Source organism: Oncorhynchus gorbuscha, linkage group LG11, assembly GCF_021184085.1.
Source record: "Oncorhynchus gorbuscha isolate QuinsamMale2020 ecotype Even-year linkage group LG11, OgorEven_v1.0, whole genome shotgun sequence".
In the NCBI taxonomy this organism is placed as follows: domain Eukaryota; kingdom Metazoa; phylum Chordata; class Actinopteri; order Salmoniformes; family Salmonidae; genus Oncorhynchus; species Oncorhynchus gorbuscha.
This window is the reverse complement of record NC_060183.1, coordinates 52828320-52845213: the sequence shown is the minus strand read 5'-3', so window position 1 is coordinate 52845213 and position 16894 is coordinate 52828320. Positions and strand designations below refer to the sequence as shown.

The 16894-nt window shown below is 43.9% G+C and overlaps 1 protein-coding gene across 1 annotated transcript; it reads right to left on the bottom strand.

Moving 5' to 3' along the window:
• Positions 1-410: 410 nt before the first annotated feature.
• LOC124048926 (ATP-dependent RNA helicase DQX1-like) lies at positions 411-15493 on the bottom strand. The gene is made up of 12 exons (XM_046370103.1): positions 15177-15493; positions 10376-10774; positions 10038-10231; positions 9032-9452; positions 4390-4689; positions 4105-4204; positions 3806-3964; positions 3412-3603; positions 3099-3224; positions 2737-2927; positions 2253-2443; positions 411-1896 (listed from the first exon to the last, which is right to left on the bottom strand). The coding sequence occupies exons 2-12, from the start codon at positions 10700-10702 to the stop codon at positions 1680-1682; spliced, it is 2418 nt and encodes an 805-aa protein (XP_046226059.1). The 5' UTR covers positions 10703-10774; positions 15177-15493; the 3' UTR covers positions 411-1679.
• Positions 15494-16894: the final 1401 nt, after the last annotated feature.

Here is a 16894-nt window from a genome sequence, read left to right as displayed (position 1 = left end):
ATCGATTGCTCAAATGAACAGCAAACCTGGTTTAAAACTGATAAAGCAAACCTAACTCCTCTCCCACCTAGATATTATCTATGCATTGATATGTAGGCTATGTGTGCCGTTTTTAAATGTATGTAGCTCTGTCCTTAAACTGTTGTCTGTTAATGTTCTATATTATGTTTCATGTTCTGTGTGGACCACAGGAAGAGTAGGAGCGGCTTTCGCAACAGCTAATGTGGATCCAAAATGAAATACCAAATACTCTTTCAGAATATTTAGAAAAAATGTTTTCGTAAGGCATACAATTGGTTTTGGATTCCCTCTACCACACAAACGCTCCATCTTTGACAGGTTGGTGTCGGCTAACATCAAAGGCCGGAGGAATCCTTTCAAATTAAGTAGTTAACTATTTCAAGTCGATATTCAACAAATTAACCTTTTATTTTGATGTTCAATATCATATACTTAAAAGTTGTTTTAGATAGGGGAGGCTGACCTGACACCCTTGATTTGCACACACAAATATTTGATTATTTAAACACATTGGGGTGGGGGGAAGGGGGGTCCAGATACAAACACTAAACCCAATAGAATACAAAGAACGGTAGCAAAAACAGGATTTTAAATCCCTCAACATGGAAGCTCTGTACAATGGTAGATCACCCTCCATAAACCCAACTGAGCCCTGAGAATCACATGTCCAGTCCACATCAAACTTCTGTGATTGGGCACTTCTACAAAGGGATCAAAGTTTCCACTGAAGAGATAGGTGCTGGTGCCACAACAAACAACAAAAACACATTCCCTGGAAGTGACGGCATCAATGCCATACCTCAACTGTCATCATTGAAAGGATGCATGTCCACCTGACAGCTGACTGATATCTTCAGTGAAGTATCAGGTACCCTTGTAAAATAGTAAACTTTTCTGACAATATATAATTCTCAACAGTCCATTCGGGAAGTATTCAAACCCCTTCCTTTTTTCTACATTTTGTTACGATACAGCCTTATTCTACCAAGATTGAACTCTTTGGCGATCAATCTACACACAATGCATATAATGACAAAGTGAAAAACAGTTTTTAGAAACATTTGCACATTTATAAAAAATAAAAAACAAATGCCTTACTTACATACTGGTAAGTATTCAGACCCTCTGCTATGGGACTCGATATTGAAACTTCTTGAGATGTTTCTACAACTTGATTGGAGTCCACCTGTGGTAAATTCAATTGATTGGACATGATTTGGAAAGGCACACACCTGTCTATGTAAGGTCCCACAGTTGACAGTGCATGTCACAGCAAAAATCAAGTCAAGGGGTCTCAATACTTTCCAAATACACTGTATATTACGTTGGGTACCAGTATACAGTTTCTTTTATAGGAACTATGCAGGTTCAGTCTCAAACATTTTCATGTGCCAAAAATGCATGTAATCTCATTTGAAAAATATTTCACTAACACCTGTAGGTGAGCCCTATTCACTCTGATGTAAACAACTGCTTCCATACAGCTGTGTATGGCTGGAGAGTGTACTGTACATTCTCTCCCTCATCAGCTGTCTGTGCAACAGTACAGTTCTGTAGTGTGTTCCCAGTAAGCACTTTGAGTATGCATAGTGCATCCATGTCCTCCATCTCAGGTTCTACTCCCTTGGTTCTGCTTTTGGTCGGCCACTCCGTTCCCGTTATTGTATGACACACAGCTCAGTGCTGTCCTGATTACGTGGATCTGCGGTCCTGTCTAAGTGGTCCTCAATGTGGGGTGTGTCATAGGTCCCCTCTGGCCCCCTCTCCTGTTCCTCCTCTGGGGGCAGCAGACTCTGTCTCAGCTCCATCAGCTGGTCCCGTCCCTCGCTGGACGGCAGGTTGCCCAGGTAGTACTGAGGGGCCAGCTCCACCAACCTTCCCACAGAAAACAAGGTTACATAAAAGTAATGCACTTAAATGCCTAGTTTACCTCAATGTAATGACATGTGCACATGTCAGAAGACTTCTATATCATATTAACATGGTTCCGTAGAAGTTTAACGCTTGTGGTTGTTCGATCTGATCATCTGCGCAGCATGACAACCTGGAATGCACCCACTATCTTCTGACAGATAGTACAGTTTACTGAACTGTCTATCAAATGACTAGTATTCCAATAGGGAGCAAAGTCGCCACTATGTGGATGGCCTAAAGAAGTTCAGGGTTACTGTGTGCATTACATGCATACCAACTACAACAAAAGTTCACAAAAAAATGTTGGGTTTACTCACATGTGGGGATGCACCTCGGAGGCGGTGCGGACACAGTTGTCGTGGGAGATGGTAAATTCGTGGTAGAGCACCCAGGAGGGGGGGTTGGGGCGTGGCCGGCGACACAGATAGGAAGAGAAGGGGTGGAGGTGAGCCACGTGACGGTGAGTCAACAGGAGGTAATTACCTGAGCCGTCCACATCATGAGCCACCTGAGAGAGAGACAGGGGAAGGGAGAAGAGAAAACGCAACAAAATAGAGAAACAAGTACAGAAATAGCAGGAGAGACCGAGGGGGAGGGGGCAAAAGGCAGAGAGACACCAGAATGGAAAGAAAGAAGAAAATATGAAAATTGAGAAAGACAGTAAGGTAAAGACAAATAGGGGGGAGGATAGAGAGAGAGAGAGGTTAGGGTCTATATATAGTTCCCTGTCAAATTTCAGACACACAACATTAACTAACAAACTAATCTTCAATGGAGAAGTGAACTGATGAGTCTTTTTACCTTGAGGAAGAACCCTGAGATGAGCGCACGCTTGATATTAGTGCAGTTGTCTTGGCAACCAAACGCAGGAGGCGAGACAGGCAACTCTATTCGTTGCATCACCTCCAGCAGCTCCTCCCTAATCATCCCAGCCAATCTTAATGCAGCGGGGTTCAGGAAGTTGGTAGTACACCAGGCATCATCCTCATTGTCTAAAAGAGCAGTCAGATTACTATTCAGGAGGAGAACTGTGTAAAATACATGTTGTGCCCATATGTGTACATCTATAAGTTGATGTTTGTGTGCGTGTGTATTTGTGCGCATAAACCAAACCTCCTGTACATTGCAGGTGTGCGTGTGTGTGTAGTATTATATAGACTCACGCTGTATATAGGCGTTGTAGATGTTGATGAGGGTGAGGTGGTCTCCCTCATTGTGCAACAGTGGACGTCTGTGAGTGGCTGCTGCCTCCTCCCTCTGGGGTGGTGGGGTCACAAAGCAGGGGGGAGCTGGGAACACACACAGGTAGAGAATTTAAATAAATGTTAAAGAACAAAAAGTAAAAGTTATAGAAACAAAGCAATATTCTGAATTGCACGTAAAAAAGAGAAGCTATGAGTAAAGGCACATTTTATAGCCAGTAATAAGCACCGTGGTCAGTGTAGTGAGTGTAGTGTGTGTGTCTGTCCTGTGTACCTGTGAGCATGGCGGCAATGGTGAGCAGCTCATTGACACAGTCGAACTCGCAGGCAGCGATGAGGGCCTTAGCCAGCGAAGGCTCCAGAGGCAGCTCTGACATAATGATGCCCACTTCAGACAGGTTCCCATCATCATCCAGTGCTGCAAGGTAGTCCAGGTCCTCTAGAGCCTGCATCAGAGCCTCGGGAGCTGGGGGGAAGGGAATAAAAGAGAGAGGGATGGATTGAAGAAATTGAGGGATATTGGAAGATATTATATTTATATTTTGTCTGATATCACAAAATAGAAGGTACCTAGTAAACACAAACTCCCATGAAAAAAAGGTGCACTTTATTCATTCAAAGGAGAAGAGCAAGACTCAACTAGCTAGATGATGCATGACTCTCCTTACCAGGCCTGTCCAGGAACTTGCACTGACCCATGTCAGCGATGTCCAGCCTCTTGAGCAGCAGCACTAGGTGGCTGAGGTTCTCTTCCATCACCCCTGGGCTGCGGGCCTCTGCCATGCCCTCCTCATAAAGAGCTTGGGGGTACAAACGGAAACACAGACCTGGAGGGACAGGAGAGAGGGGTCATAAGAACACATAGAGAGGATAGTTGGCCTGTAACAGCTATCTATGTCCTTTCTCTTAAATGAGAAAAACACCACATTCCATGAAGATTTAAACGGCTTGATTGACCCTAACCTACCTGGTAGGTCACCGTTTACCCTCTGCGTCCGCATGTCTGCCTGGTGCCGGCTGATTGGACGCAGGACCTGTGAGTCCGCTCTGATTTGAGGGTTGTAAACCTATGACACGGAGGCAGAAGAGTGGGAGGTTATGCATGGCACTGCAACTCGGTACACCTCAATAGTTTGTTGAGGTTATGCGGCATTGTAGCATTGCCACATTTGACAACGGGGATGAGCCCACTGTGTGAGATCGTACCACACACACTCCTACTCCCTCCCACCTCTGATAAATGAATACTCACTGTCTTGAGTTGCATGCCTGTGTCTATGACGTAGCGCACTGCAGATAGAGAGAAGGAGGCCTCCCCCAGGGTGTCTGTGAGGATAACCTTGCGCCTCACTCCCATCCCCACCCCGATCCCTGGCCCTTCCAGTCCTTCAGACCCCTCCGTGTCACCAGAAGGCCTTTCTGGCTCAGGTTCGTAGACGCGCTGGGTGGCCGCCCCAAGGCCTGTATGGAGGTGTAGAACTCTGAGGGGCCCCAGCTGAGGACTCAGGGCCACAGACTCCTTCTGCAGCAGAAAGCCACACTCATCTATCTCCTGAGAAACAGAGAGAGAGAGATGGTTGATAATATAGAGTGCATTCAGAAAGTATTCAGACCCCTTCCCTTTCCCTACATTTTGTTATATTACAGCCTTATTAAAAAAATGCTATGAGCTCAGGTGCATCCTGTTTCCATTGATCATCCTTGAGATTTTTCTACAACTTGATTGGAGTCTACCTGTGATAAATTCTATTGATTGGACATGATTTGGAAATGCACACACCTGTCTATATAAGGTCCCACAGTTGACATTGCATGAGCAAAAACCAAGCCAATTGTCTGTAGAGCACCGAGGCAGGATTGTGTCGAGGCACAGATCTGGGGAAGGGTTCCAAAAAATGTTTGCAGCATTGAAGGTCCCCAAGAACACAGTGGCGTCCATCCTTCTTAAATGGAAGAAGTTTGGAACCACCAAGACTCTTCCTAGAGGTGGCCGTCCGGCCAAACTGAGCAATCGGGGGAGAAGTGCTTTTATCAGGGTGGTGACCAAGAACCCGATGGTCACTGACAGAGCTTCCAGAAAGACAATCATCTCTGCAGCATTCCACCACAAGCTGACAAGGTAAACATATGTCGTTCTGCCCCTCAGTAAGGCAGTTAACCCACTGTTCCCCGGGCGCCGAAGACGTGGATGCCAATTAAGGCCACCCCCCGCACCTCTCTGATTCAGAAGGGTTGGGTTAAAGCCGGAAGACACATTTCAGTTGAAGTCATTCAGTTGTACATCCCCCTTTCCTTTCCAATCAGGTCTTCATGGTAGAGTGGCCAGACGGAAGCCACTCCTCAGTAAAAGGCATATGACAGCCCGCTTGGAGTTTGCCAAAAGGCACCTAAAGGACTCTCAGCCCATGAGAAACAAGATTCTCTGGTCTGATGAAACCAAGATTGAACTCTTTGGCCTGAATGCCAAGCGCCACGTCTGGAGGAAACCTGGCACCATCCCTAGAGTGAAGCATGGTGGTGGCAGCATCATGCTGTGGGAATGTTTTTCAGCAGCAGGGACTGAGATCGAGGGAAAGATAAACGGAGCAAAGTACAGAGAGATCCTTGATGAAAATCTGCTCCAGAGCGCTCAGGAGCTCAGACTGGGGTGAAGGTTCACCTTCCAACAGGACAACGACCCAGCCAAGACAATGCAGGAGTGGCTTCAGGACAAGTCTCGGAATGTCCTGGGGTGGCCCAGCCAGAGCCCGGACTTGAACCCGATCAAACTTCTCTGGAGAGACCTGAAAATAGCTGTGCAGCGACGCTTCCCATCCAACCCGACAGAGCTTGAGAGGATCTGCAGAGAAGAATGGGAGAAACTCCCCAAATACAGGTGTGCCAAGCTTGTAGTGTCTCGAGGCTGTAATTGCTGCAAAAGGTGTTTCAACAAATTACTGAGTAAAGGGTCTGTAAATGTAATATTTCCCTATATACAGGTATATATACCTGTCAATATGGGGTATTGTGTGTAGATAAAACATTTTAAATACATTTTAGAATAAGGTTGTTAACATAACAAAATATGTTAGGGTTCTGAATACTCCAAATGCACTGTATACTGTTCTATCCTGGGCACCTTGACACGCTCTTGAGAAACTTTATTTCCTGACATTCTAAAACTTGTCCTTTGTTAGACAAGTGAATGAGTGGACAAGTAGAGACACTGTCATTTCAATGAAAGGAGAACATGCTATTTAAGCTCCCTAAATGCAGTGCATGAATGCAATGTAGAGTTTAGTGTTCCAAATGCATCCACTCTTTCCGCTCTCCACTCTACCCCTGCAAACTCCACTCTACCCCTCCAACATCAACAAAACAAAGGAGCTGATCGTTTACTTCAGGAAACAGCAGAGGGATCACGCCCTTATCCACATCGATGGGACCGCAGTGGATAATGTGGAAAGCTTCAAGTCCCTCGGTGTACACATCACTGAAATAATCCACCCACACAGACACTGTGGTGAGGAAGGCACAGCAGCGCCTCTTCAACCTCAGGAGGCTGAAGAAATTCGGCTTGGTCCCTAAGACCCACACAAACTTTTACAGATGCACAATTGAGAGCATTCTGTTGGGCTGTATCACCTCCTGGGACTGCAACTGCACCGCCTGCAACCGCAGGGCTCTCCAGAGGGTGGTGTGGTCTGCCCAACGCATCACCGGGGGCACACTGCCTGCCCTCCAGGTCACCTACAGCACCTGATGTCATAGGAAGGCCAAAAAGATCATCAACCACCTAAGCCACGGCCTGTTCACCCCACAAAAGGCAAGGTCAGTACAGGTGCATCAAAGCTGGAACTGAGAGACTGAAAATTAGCTTCTATCTCAAGGCGATCAGACTGTTAAATAGCCAGCACGAGTCGGGTACCACCCAGCTACTCAACCCTGTACCTTAGAGGCTTCTGCCCTATATACATAGACATGGAATCACTGGCCACTTTAAATAATGGAACACTAATCACTTTAATCATGTTTACATACTGCTTTACTCATCTCATATAAATCTACTGTATTTAGTCAATGCCACTCCGACATTGCTAGTCCTAATATTTATATTTATATATTTATTAATTCCATTCTTTTACTTTTAGATTTGTGTATTGTTGTGAATTGTTAGATATTACTACACTGCTGGAGCTAGAACACAAGCATTTCACTACACCCGCAATAACATCTGCTAAAGATGTGTATGTGACCAATACAATTGGATTGGATTTGAAGGCTATCATTTTCTCCCTCCTTCCTGTAGCTGTGTGGGATTTGATATGCTAACCAGTTAAAGGGATTGACCATAGGGTACAGACTGAGGGCAATTAAAGGGGAAGAGTGGAAGCAACTCCTCATCTTTGCCACTGCCCCACCCCACCCCCTGGCAAAGTCTTCACACTGTCTCGCCTTGGTCTTAGTATTTTGTGTTTTCTTTAATTATTTGTTCAGACCAGGGTGTGACATGGGGTTATTGTATTGTCTTATTGTTTTTTTTTGTAGGCATTGGGATTGTGGTTGATTAGGGGTGTGTCTAGTATAGGCTTGGCTGCCTGAGGCAGTTCTCAATCAGAGTCAGGTGATTCTTGTTGTCTCTGATGGGGAACCGTATTTAGGTAGCCTGGGTTTCACTGTGTATTTCGTGGGTGATTGTTCCTGTCTCTGTGTAGTTTCACCAGATAGGCTGTAATAGGTTTCACGTTCCGTTTGTTGTTTTTGTATATGTATAAGTTATTTCATGTATCGCGATCTCTTGATTAAAGACATGAGCAACCACTACGCTGCATTTCGGTCCGACTCTCTTTCCACAAACAAAGAACTGCGTTACACACACTTTTTAATGGCATCCTCACATTAAGCTATCTAAACCAATGAGATTTTATTGTTTTAAAAAGTCAAACGTAATCTAAATGAATAAATAATCTATTTGAGCATATTGGGGTATATCCCCTGTGCCCATTCTCCTGCTCCTTTCTCGTGTTTCACCCCCTCTCTCTCCCTAAACGCATAGTTTAGGTTGATCTGAGTTGAGACTTGGCAAACAGTACTCTGTTCATTGTGACTCTTATAATAAGCCTTAACCAGATCAGTTCTGCTGGGTAGCTAGCCCTGTGTTTTACAGCCATGGTGTCAACTACTGTACTTAAGTCCAGGTATGCCTCTGGATTTGAAACCATGGCCGGGAATGCGGCAAGGAGCTAGGTTGTGGTGATGTTGACATAGTGGGAGTGTGTATGTGAGAGGTAGATGTGAATATGACAGGGATCTGTGCTGGAAATGAATAATATCCTAAAATATGTGCATGTCTGGGTGAAGTGTATGTATCTATTTATCTATCAATCTGTGTGTGTGTGTTCTGGATGCATTAACCAGGACACCAGATACACACTGATGCCATTCAGCAGTCTAAGGTTACAGTGCCCCCATTTCTCTGTCCCCAGCATGAGAGGCAACAACAGACAAGGAAGAGGATGGCATATTACAAAACACAGCACAACAAAGCATTAAGAAATAAGACTCAGTTCAATAGGGATTTTCAGATGGAAGAAAGTCGATCAGAAACGGACAAGAAAATATGGGATAGAAAAGTTGATTTAGCAGTCACTTTGATCCAAAACGACTTACATCGTGTGGGAAGTAATATCACAACTCTACTGTTGCATGTACCCCACTAACCCCAACTACACTAACACCAACTAGCCCTAACTACCCTAACTAACCCGTCCAAACGTAACCCACTGAGCCATCTCTCTGTACCAGCAGTAGTCCTACTTGGCATCTACAGTCTACTGATCTGATAAAAACAGCCCCAGTAGTTAATGAGATTAGCTTGGATATATTTAGTATACTGTGTGTGTGCGTGCATCTACCTGGGCGCTGGGGAGAAAGACCATTACATCCCCCTCCTCCCCCCTGCGGTGAAGATCCAACACTATATGACACGCTGCTGCCGCCGACTCCCTCCCTCCAGGATCCCTGTACACCGTTTCCATGACAACCAGTGGTCTCCTCCTCGTCTCTGTGTCGGGTGTACCTCCGACAGGCTCACCCAGTGTTAGAAGCGGAACTCTTTCACCCAGGAAGGTGGCAAGGCTGGGGGCGAGGGAGGGGTCGGTGAGCAGGACCACACGGAGGTTGTCGGAGCGCTGGTCACATACATCCCGCAGCAGGCCCAGGAGGACGTCGGTGGGCACCGTGCGCTCCTGCACCTCGTCCACCACCAGCACCCCGTACTGACGCAGCAGGGGGTCCGACATCATCTCTCCCAGGAGCAGAGAGTCACTGACAAACCTGAGAGAGATCATGGAGAGAAACAAACTCACCCCTTAAAGATGCAATATGTAACTTTTTTTTTAGAAATGAAGTTATAGATCTGTCATTCTCATTACATTGTAATTCTTACACAGAAGCGGTAAATATGTTCTGTGTGTGCTATTTCTATGCTTCCCGGTCTTAAAGATGCACTATGTAGAAATCAACCATCATTTCCTGGTTGCTAAAATTCCAATAGTTCACTTAATTTCTGCATATTGCACTTTTAATTTGATTGTATTGCACCTCAGGGGGAGACAGAGAGAGAAAGAGAGATAAGAACACAAGGACAACAATATTTTAATCCAGGCTGGGAAGAGCAGAAAGGAGGGTGGACAAACCAGTTAGACAAACCACCGTGTGGGGTTTTAGGCTGGGTTTCTGAAGTAAAAAGCACTTTAGAAATACATTTGATTTTAGTTAGAAGAAGATAAAGAGGAAGTAAGGACCATACCGTCATATAGTGTGATGGGTGTGTACCCAAGCTTGTACCTATGTGTATGTGTGTGTACATACACATGGCCCAATCTTCATGCACACCTGTGTGTATACCTCCCTCCTCACCTGAGTAGCGTATCGGGGGTACAGCCATCATCATGGGGGACACAGTAGCCCACCTCCAGGCCCAGACTCAGGTCCATCTCATCAGCCACTCTGAGGGCCAGACTCGCTGCAGCCACAGCGTAGGGTTGGGAACAGCACACCAAGCCATGGGAGAACTCATGGGACTGGGCATACTCCACACACCACTGGGGCACCTTGGAGGGAGAAGGTGAGGGACAGAGATAGAGACAAAGAGATGGAGGGAGACAGAGTGAGAGTGCTCTTCACCACCAGCGCTCATGTGTGTGCCCATGCCTGTGTGTGCGTGCATGTTTGTACGTATTATGCATGCCTCTTACCTGTGTGCTCTTTCCCGTGCCACTGGGGGCGCTGACCACGACCATGCTGTTTGTCTCCAGGTGTTCCAGCAGGCGGTACTTAAGGCTCCAAACAGGAAGCCTCTTTCTCTCCTCCAGCAGGGAGTAGTAGCGTGACGAGAAGGGCAAGCCGTCGTACGGGTTCACCTCCAGGTCACCCAGGCCACCCTCTTCCCCCCCTCTGTCTCCCGCCTCGTCTTCCAGGTCCCCAGACAGGAGAGAGGACATGGAGAGAGAGTCCAAAGCTGAGGGAGGGCGGAGGGTAGAGGGGGACGTTGTCGAGGGGGCTGCAGGAGGGGATGATGCCATAATTGCAGGGTGGGTGGGGGGAGACGGAAGGGGAGAAAGGGAAAGGGGTGGTAAAGAGTGACTGGAGATTACCTGGGGAGAGGAACAAAGAATAAAAGAGGCATTGGTTATCTGGATGGATGCTGTTGTGTTAGAGCTTGTAGAGCAAGTTTTAAAGTCAACCTAGTTGACCCCTGTCTTGAGACATAGGGATTAATTTGCTTGAGGCTAGGGACCTGGTGTTAAACTTGAGTCACTGAAGGAAATGTAATATATATATAATACCAGTCAAAAGTTTGGACACACCTTCTCAATCCAGGGTTTTCTTTATTTTTACTATTTTCTACATTGTAGAATAATAGTGAAGACGTCACAACTATGAAAAAACACATATGAAATCATATAGTAACCCAAAAAGTGGTAAACAAATCAAAATCTATTTTATATTTGAGATTATTCAAAGTAGCCACCCTTTGCCTTGATGACAGCTTTGTACACTCTTGGCATTCTCTCAACCAGCTTCATGAGGTAGTCGCCTGGAATGCATTTCAATTAACAGGTGTGCCTTGTTTTTGAGCCAATCAGTTGTTTTGTGACAATGTATACAGAAGATAGTCCTATTTGGTAAAAGACCAAGTCCATATTCCAGGCAGACTTAACCAGCATGGCTACCACAGCATTCTGCAGCGATACGCCATCCCATCTGGTTTGCGCTTAGTGGGACTATCATTTGTTTTTCAACAGGACAATGACCCAACACACCTCCAGGCTGTGTAAGGGCTATTTGACCAAGAAGGAGAGTGATGGAGTGCTGTATCAGATGACCTGGCCTCCACAATCAACTGACATCAACCCAATTGAGATGGATTGGGATGAGTTGGACCGCAGCGTGAAGGAAAAGCACCCAACAAGTGCTCAGAATATGTGGGAACTCCTTCAAGACTGTTGGAAAAGCATTACAGGTGAAGCTGGTTGAGAGAATGCCAAGAGTGTGCAAAGCTGTCATGAAGGCAAAGGATGGCAACTTTGATTAATCTAAAATATATTTTGATTTGTTTAACCCTTTTTTGGTTACTACATGATTCCACATGAGTTATTTTATAGTTTTTATATATTCACTATTATTCTACAATGTAGAAAAGTACAAATAAAATAAAAACCTTGAGTGAGTAGGTGTGTCCAAACTTTTGACTGGTACTGTATATCACATGTTATGATTTATATCCTGAGATAGAAAGTTTGATGTGGTGTAAGAAGCATCAAACTTTTCACAGGGGTAAGGCCATTTTCAACCTTGATTAGCTAAGTATACAGTAACAGTTGTGCTATGCAGAGTGCATAGTTGCTAGTCTAGTCATTGAAAGGCCTAGGAAGTCAGACAGCTTCAGTGACAGACATCACAGAGCAGCTCTAGCTCTGTACAGCAGCTGTGGGCCAATCCTCTCTCTCTCTCTCTCTCTCTCTCTCTCTCTCTCTCTCTCTCTCTCTCTCTCTCTCTCTCTCTCTCTCTCTCTCTCTCTCTCTCTCTCTCTCTCTCTCTCTCTCTCTCTCTCTCTCTCTCTCTCTCTCTCTCTCTCTCTCTCTCTCTCTCTCAACACAGAAAGACACAGACACACACATGTAATCAGTCATGGTTAACACCCACTTCTCTGTGTTAAAACCATCAGCAACACTGATATGCAAACAATGCCGACCGAGTCAATGCATAAAATTTGTCCATAATGCAAAGTCTACACTCTAGATGGAAGCTGCCTTTGTACATTCCCTAGAAACCTCAGATAAAAATGGTATAAGACCTAGATTAACTTCACTACTAGGCTAGATAAAATAATGTATGAATTTAAAATGGGTAAGTTGTGGTTGGTTAAATACAGTTGAAGTCGGAAGTTTACATACACCTTGGCCAAATACATTTAAACTCAGTTTTTCACAATTCCTGACGTTTAATCCTAGTAAAAAATTCCCTGTCTTAGGTCAGTTAGGATCACCACTTATTTTAACAATGTGAACATCTGACAAAAATATCTAAAGACACTGAAGCAGCAAAGTTTGTGAAAATTAATATTTGTTTCATTCTCAAATCTTTTGGCCACGACTGTATTCATAGTTGAAGTCGGAAGTTTACATACACTTAGGTCGGAGTCATTAAAACTTGTTTTTCAACCACTCCACAAATTTCTTGTTAACAAACTATAGTTTTGGCAAGTCGGTTTGGACATCTACGTTGCATATGACACAAGTAATTTTTCCAACAATTGTTTACAGACAGATTATTTCAGTTATAATTCACTGTATCACAATTCCAGTGGGTCAGAAGTCTACATACACTAAGTTGACTGTGCCTTTAAACAGCTTTGAAATTCCAGAAAATGATGCCATGGCTTTAGAAGTTTCTGATAAGCTAATTGACATAATTTGAGTCAATTGAAGGTGTACCTTTGGATGCATTTCAAGGCCTACCTTCAAAATCAGTGCCTCTTTGCTTGACATCATGGGAAAACAAATGAGTCAAGACCTCAGAAAAACAATTGTAGACCTCCACAAGTCTGGTGTATCCTTGGGAGCAATTTCCAAACTCAAATACTTATTTTCCACCACAATTTGCAAATAAATTCATTAAAAATCCTACAATTCCCCTCACTTTGTCTGTCATAGTTGAAGTGTACCTATGATGAAAATTACAGGCCTCTCTCATATTTTTAAGTGGGAGAACTTGCACAATTGGTGGCTGACTAAATACTTTTTTGCCCCACTGTATATCCACAGTAAAACGAGTCCTATATCGACGTACCCTGAAAGGCTGCTCAGGCAAGGAAGAAGCCACTGCTCCAAAACCGCCATAAAAAAGCCAGACTACGGTTTGCAACTGCACATAGGGACAAAGATGGCACTTTTTGGAGAAATGTCCTCTTGTCTGATGAATCAAAAATAGAACTGTTTGGCCATAATGACCATCATTATGTTTGGAGGAAAAAGGGGGAGGCTTGCAAGCCGAAGAATACCATCCCAACCATGAAGCACGGGTGTGGCAGCACCATGTTGTGGGGATGCTTTGCTGCAGGAGGGACTGGTGCACTTCACAAAATAGATGGCATCATGAGGAATAAAATGATATGGATATATTGAAGCAACATCTCAAGACATCAGTCAGGAAGTTTAAGCTTGGTCGCAAATTGGTCTTCCAAATGGACAATGACCCCAAGCATACTTCCAAAGTTGTGGCAAAAGGGCTTAAGGACAACAAAGTCGAGGTACTGGAGTGGCCATAACAAAGCCCAAACCTCAATCCTATAGAAATTTTGTGGGCAGAATTGAAAAAGTGTGTGCGAGCAAGGAGGCCTAAAAACCTGACTCAGTTACACAACCTCTGTCAGGAGGAATGGGCCAAAATTCCCCAATTTATTGTGGGAAGCTTGTGGAAGGCTACCTGAAACGTTTGACCCAAGTTAAACCATTTCAAGGCAATGCTACCAAATACAAATTGAGTGTATGTTAACATCTGACCCACTGGGAATGTGATGAAAGAAATAAAAGCTGAAATAAATCATTCTCCCTACTATTATTCGGACATTTCACATTCTTAAAATAAAGTGGTGATCCCAACTGACCTAAGACAGGGAATTTTTACTCTGATTAAATGTCAGGAATTGTGAAAAACTGAGTTTAAATGTATTTGGCTAAGGTTTATGTAAACTTCCGACTTCAACTGTACTTTTTTATATATATTGTCTTCTGATGGTCCATGGTTACCAGTAGCCTGACCTGCTTGACACTTACCTATGTTTGAGTACACTGACATATAACTGCATATAAAAACAAAGAATACACAGAGGGCTAGTATGAGCTATGGGGAAAACATTAGAGCTCATCGCATGAAGGGAGTCCATCCATGGGGGAATATGGGTTGAGGAGGGGAGGTTGAATGGGGAGTTGAATAGTAATGTTCAACATCATATATGAATCACATGTGGGAGGGGTCTAGTGTCAGCCTGTGGCTTACAGTGGAAAATAACTAATAGTACTGGATGCAGGACATCGCATGTCATAACTATGTTATTAGTCAACAATGACTAGTATTATTTGTACATCTATCGTTTACTATCATGCAAACAAAGGCATTTTTATATTGGTATATAACTATTTGGCATTATGTGCAAATGCATACCCCAAAACAATTATGTGAATGTGAGACCATATTTGAGAACTGTATGGCCATGACAATAGACTGATATGGACACTGCTTTTGGTAATTATAAACTAGGGCTGACAACACCTGTGTCAGTCGTCCAACAATAACTCATGCTGTGTGTATTCATTCTCTTTTCTCCTTATCTCCCTTAGTTTACTGCCCATCTCCCGATTCGGGTATCGACCTGTCAGGAAATACGTGTCAGCTGACAGTGACACACACGCACGATAGTAAAGAAATATAATTAAGCCAACTGGGACGAAAACAACCATAGAACCACGTAAACAAATGCCATTGACATCTTACCTCCCACACATTTCTCTGGAGTCTCCTAAAATCCCAAACAAGGTTCAGGATGTCCAGCAAAATTATCCACTGCGCTGTGAGTGAAGCGTTCTACTGTTCACTGTTGTCACACAAACATGTATGACGTTTCTTGGATGAAAAATAATAATATGTTTCCGTTTGCCACTATACACGGAGTCTCTATTCAGTTATTCTCGGCCTCTGGTTTATCCGTGATTGATGACATTAATAAAATAAAGCTCGTCGTCCGGTCTTGATCTACCGAACCGCCGCCATGTTTGTCCGACTCACCGTGGCAGTAGTGATGGGTCGTTCGCGAACGAACGGCTCTTTTTGAACGGATCTTTTTGGTGAACGTCGGGAACCGAATCGCATTGGTGAAAGAGACGTTAATTTGGCTCCCTGGTTTGCATATTGCTACTACTGCTTTGTGAGTTTAAAACAACGTTTTTCTGCAGATAAGTTACAAAATGATTAACTAATGAGGGTGAATCCTCACTGCAGAAACCACAAATAGTGGGGAGAGCCCATCCAAGCTGATATGTTGAGTGCCCCAAAGACAACAGGCCATCCAATGGTGTAGTGATGCCTGGAGAAGTAGGTATACTCAATTTTTTCCAGACGCAAAAATTATATGAAAAACAGTGACATAGCCTACACTCAGAATGACCTAAAACGATAAATCCCATATTGTTTTTTCAAAGTTAGGCCAACCCAATCTGTACTGTATATCTAGGCTAATTGTAGGCCTACCATTGAAATGGATACATGTTGTTGTTTTTAATCACAGGTTTCCTATTTTCGCTACATTTTTCAGGTTTTCACTCTCAAAGCCACACTTTCTTTTTTTTAACAGAAAAACAACACCATTTTATGTTCTAAGTCAGAGTACCCCCAACAGTACACTTTTTGTTGGAGCCCTGAACAACCACACCTCATTCAGCTCATTGAGGGCTTGATGATTAGTTGACAAGTTGAAGCAGGTGTGGTTGTCCAGGGTTACAATACAAAATTACACGGTCGGTGGGGGGGTACTCCAGAACTAGGGTTGGGAAACGCTGTTCTAAGTCCACTTTTGAGGTCTGGGAAAAATATAAGAAATGTTGTTTTTGGAGTGTAGTTTAATTCAAGTGTGCAGGCACCTAGCACTGTTGTTTGGTTAGCAGTGTTTCTGTAGCTTGCTAAATAAATGCCTACTGGATTGACACAAATAATCATGATATCATTCTGACAGGTAGGCATAGGCTACTTTGTAGCTACTGTAATTAACATTTAATAGAGAGGCCTTTCTCCAAATCCTTATCATTAGCATTGCTATATATATGTGTATTCTTTAACAGTTTGACACCTGGACTTTTTAGCTCATATTATGACGCATGTCTTACCTTACTTGAAAGTAGCCTATAGCCAAAACCCCACCATAGAAACGTGTAGGCAATTATGTTTTATAAACACTTAGGCCTACTCGTATGCGTTTTCTTTAAACTTTCTTTCATTGTCTAGCAGCCAAATGCATTATCCTAGTCATATTAGCAACCCATGATAGTTGTTGCATATTTAAACACCCATTCTTTCAACATTTCTAACGGAAATGTCCATCTCTGTTCATGAAACCGCTCGCATGTGTGGTGCACATTTTAGAACGGCGTCTTGCAAATTGCATTTTGGAACATTCACCCAAAGCCCCACCGTCGTCTGTACATGGTTGCGACTAAAAT